This window comes from Herpailurus yagouaroundi, unplaced genomic scaffold, assembly GCF_014898765.1.
Source record: "Herpailurus yagouaroundi ecotype Mexico unplaced genomic scaffold, PumYag 65585, whole genome shotgun sequence".
NCBI classification, from domain to species: Eukaryota; Metazoa; Chordata; class Mammalia; order Carnivora; family Felidae; genus Herpailurus; species Herpailurus yagouaroundi.
In genome coordinates, this window is record NW_024418753.1 from 1 (window position 1) to 4,134 (window position 4,134).

General features: G+C 63.1%; 1 protein-coding gene across 1 annotated transcript; it reads right to left on the reverse strand.

Annotated features, from left to right (window-relative positions):
• Positions 1-2,930: 2,930 nt before the first annotated feature.
• On the reverse strand, positions 2,931-4,129 carry LOC121024520 (ornithine decarboxylase antizyme 1-like; the record flags this gene model as incomplete). Its single annotated transcript, XM_040466745.1, is given in 3 exon segments — positions 2,931-3,684; positions 3,895-3,981; positions 3,983-4,129. Coding segments are annotated over 3 exon segments (411 nt in total), but the record flags the coding sequence as incomplete, so codon positions are not given.
• Between the last annotated feature and the right edge of the window lie 5 nt (positions 4,130-4,134).

Below are 4,134 nucleotides of genomic sequence, written 5' to 3' on the forward strand. Positions count from 1 at the left end.
GCTCCGCACGCTCCTCGGCCTCGCCGCGCCCTCAGCCACGCCCTTGGCCCACGGCCTGGAGACTCTGGCGGCCCGGCTGGCCCGCTCCCGGCCCTCGGCGGCCCAGACGCGCGGCGCGCTGCAGGCGCTGCTCTGGGGGCCCGGGCCCGATCTGCACCGCCAGGGGGCGCTGCTGGGGCCCTGGCTGCAGGTGCGCCGCGCGCTGCTGGTCCTGCACCTGGCCGAGCGGGCCTCGGGTGGGGAACTGCCCGGCCTGGAGGACTGGCTGTGCTGTGAGTACCTGGCCGAGGCCACCGAGGCCTCGCTGAGCCACGCCCTGGCACTGCTGTGGGACTGACGCCTCCAAGGGCCGCGTGCCTGTCTGTTCCGGGGGCGGGGGGGAGGGGGGGTGGCAGGCACACAGGGGACCTGGGCCGGAAGGCCAGACGACAGTGAGGGAATGTGGACGCCTCTTCTGGGGTGCCTGCCCCCTGCCGTGCTGGGGACTTAGGCCCAAGTCGTCCCCGGGAAGGCAGGGGGCTAAATGGCCGGCGCCTCCCGAAGCTTCCTGATGCTGGACGGCCCAGCCCTCCCCCAGCTGTGAACACTCCCTATCAACCGTCTCTGTGAGAGGGTGGGACCCCTCTGCCCACCTCCCGGCAGAGGCGAGGAGGATGACCTTCTAGTGCTGGAGTCTGATGGTCACTGTCTTCATGAGAAGGTGCCCACGGTCCCTCCGACGCCGGTAGCAGAGGCATCTCTGGCCCTGGAGGACCCCCTTGTGCTGAGGACGGCCAGTGATCCTGAGTGTGAACCTCCTTGTCAAGAATGGCTTAAAAAAAAAAAAAAAAAAAGAATGGCTTGGGGTCTCCAGGGGGGAGGGAAAGGTCCCCAGAACCTGAGACACCAGCCCACCCGGCAGAGCCCCCCCCCCAGAGGAGTCTGAACTCACCTGCCCCAATGCCACCCTGCCAGTCTCTGCACCCGCCGTGGCCCCCTCCCTGGTGCTCCGTGAAATTAAATTTTGTCCAGCCACCAAGCCTTTCCATGGGCTGTTCCCTCTGCCAGACCGTCCAAATCTCACCTGCTCCAAACAAAGTTGCCCCTCCTGGGCCCACCTTCGCCCCTCACTCTGCTCCCACCTCCTCCCAGAACACCTGTCGCCACCTGGAAGTATTTATGTCATTATCGGTCACCTAAGAACTTCACCCATCAGGCTGGGAGCACCCTGAGGGCAGAAAGCCAGGCTTAACACACAGTAGGTGTTTTTTTTTAATTTTTTTTAACGTTTATTTATTTTTGAGACAGAGAGAGACAGAGCATGAACGGGGGAAGGGTCAAAGAGAGAGGGAGACACAGAATCTGAAACAGGCTCCAGGCTCTGAGCGGTCAGCACAGAGCCCGACGCGGGGCTCGAACCCACGGACCGCGAGATCGTGACCTGGCTGAAGTCGGACGCTTAACCAACTGCGCCACCCAGGCGCCCCCACAGTAGGTGTTTAATTAATAGCATAGGATGATGCAATCACCTGGCAAGAAGACTCATCAGGGAACCTAAGGAAAAGAACAGAGTATCTCTGAAAAATGAACACAGAAGCCCCGAGGGGTCCCACTACCCTTGCCTGGGGACTCCAGTCATGCCCCTCACTTCCCTCCCCCCACCACGGCTAATCCCCCGGTATGACCAGGGTCTTCTGCTGCTCAAACATCTTCCATGGCTCCCTAATACCCTCAGAATACAGTGGGGCTCCTTCCAACATTCCACAAGCTCTCTTTGGCCAACCCTTCCTGCCACGTTGCCTGTCCTCGGAGCTTTCTGGCCACCAGACCTTGCCCAAATTGTTTCCTCCCCTGGATCGTTCTCCCCTCAAGGCCTGTGCTTGACTCCTACTCATCCTTCATTCAGTACCCCAGCTCAAGCCCCTTGTCCACACTCGCACTCCCCGCACCGGAGTGTTGTCCAGCTTTGTCCCTTCGCGCCTCTGAAGACCGGCTGCACCCTCAGGTAGCTGAACATCCCTCTCCAGCCCCAGAGACACTCCAAGCCCTCCAAGTACCTTTCCTGCTCCACAAAAGATGCCCCCCTTTTCCAGCCTGTCTCCCAGCCAAGGCCTGGATGTGAATCCCTGGGCCACGCTCCCAGACGCAGCCAGCAGGTGGCACTGCGGTCCCGCCGATCGAATGCCTCAGAGCCCCTCCCCCTAGGCCGCCTACCGCTGGCCCCTCCGGCTTCCCCACCTTTGCCCCCGACCCCCACCTGCCAGGACCGGGCAGGCCGCAGTCCTGCTCCAGCACAGCACAGCACAGCACAGCACAGCACGCAGGGCCCTCTCCAAGGGGTACTGGTGCACTCGGGGTCCGCACCGGTGCCAAGGTGGGGCCACGGCCCAGACATTCCCCAACACCTTAGCCTGGACAGTCCCCTGGGGGCCGACCCGGGAGCCCTGGCCACACGTCACCGGGGCCGCGCCCCAAGCCACCTGAATAAGCCCGGCCTCAGGCAGAGAGGAAACTTCAGGGCCAGCCAGCATCCCAGCAAAGGGCACCTAAGGCTCAAGGGTGGGGCTGCTGGGAAGGACTGAGGAAACGTGGGGTTCAGAGACGGCCCAAGCAGGGCCCGGGAAGGGCCTCCCAGCCCGCAGGAACCCGGCCATGGCCCGGAGGGCGAGACCTCGGCCTTGGCTTCCCCCCAACCCCCGGAACCAGGGTCACTCAGCTCAGGACACACTACGCCCGCCGCCCCAAGTCGCGGGCGGTGGGGACAGTGGCCGGCTGAACACCACTGAGCCAACACGGGTCTTGTAGGTGTCATCACTTTTATTCAGGTTTTCGAGCACTGGAAGAGCAGTAACACCGATCTGGTCACGATCAGAGACTGAAGATTTCCAAAAGCCTTCAAATAAAGTCCTTCTCCAAGAACAGGGACAATTGGAATCATCTTAAACCAGCAATAAAAAAGTAAAATATAAACTTTTATTTAGAATTAAAGCAAATACTTCAGTATCACAAACACAATATTAAACTTCAGGAAATATACTGCTAATTTGGAGTGAGCATTTATTTGCACAATCACAACATGCGGACACACCCAGCAGAGGCGAGCACCCTGCCGCCCGCGCCCCCGGCGAAGCAGTCGGTCACGCCGGCCACGCAAAGCAAAACACGCAAAGGGACCGCAGCGAAGGCTCCGAGGGCTCCCGCGGCAGAGCGCCAGGGCGGCGGGCGGTGCCGCCACTACTCCTCCTCCCCCGAAGACTCTCTCTCAAACGTGTAGGCCATGAAGCAAGCGTCGGGTCTCTTGGGGACAAGGGGATGCCCCGGTCTCACAATCTCAAAGCCCAAAAAGCTGAAGGTCCGGAGCAAGGCAGCTGCAGGGGAGACACCGTCAGAGACACCGCCGCCCTGGGGCCGCGCGAGCCCATCACCAGACGCCGGGAGGCTCCGGTGCTGGGGGGGGGGGGGGGGGCCCCCCCGGCCCCCCCCCCCCCCCCCCCCCCGGGGGGGGGGGGGGGGACAGCCCCGGGGCCCCTACCTGTCTTTGCTCCCCTCGGGCAGGGCCCCGCCTGGGATCTCGATGTAGAGGCAGCCGCCACTCAGCACCGCTCTCCAGTCGATGTGCTTGGAGCCCGTGAGCCTGGTCTGGACGTTCAGGACCCTCGTCTTGTTGTTAGACGTTAGTTCCTCTGTTACATTCAGCCGATTATCCTGCGGGCGCCCCAAGTCCGCACCTGGTATCTGCGCAGCAGCCAACCCGGAGAAGAGCCCCCCCCCCCCGTCCCCCTCCCCCGGGGCGCGCGGACATCTGGACGCGGTTGGGGGAAGGGGCAAGTGGCTCGGGACCTTGGCTCCCAGGAGGCACCGCGCGGGGAAGCAGGTGCGCCCCCCACCCCCCGGCGGCGGCGCGAGCATACTCACGGAGTAAAATAAATTAGCTGAAAGATTGTGATCCCTCTGACTATTCCCTCGCCCACCTGGGATCTTCAGGGGTGGGTGAGGGACATCAGGAGCACCACCGAGGCCCCGGACCCAGGTTACTACAGCAGTTAGACGCGGTGACGGAGGCCCTGGAACTGCAGCCGACGGCGCCGGTGAGCCGGGCCGCGGTGACACCGGCGCCACTTCCGCCTGTCAGGGCGGCGCCGGCACGGCGACCCC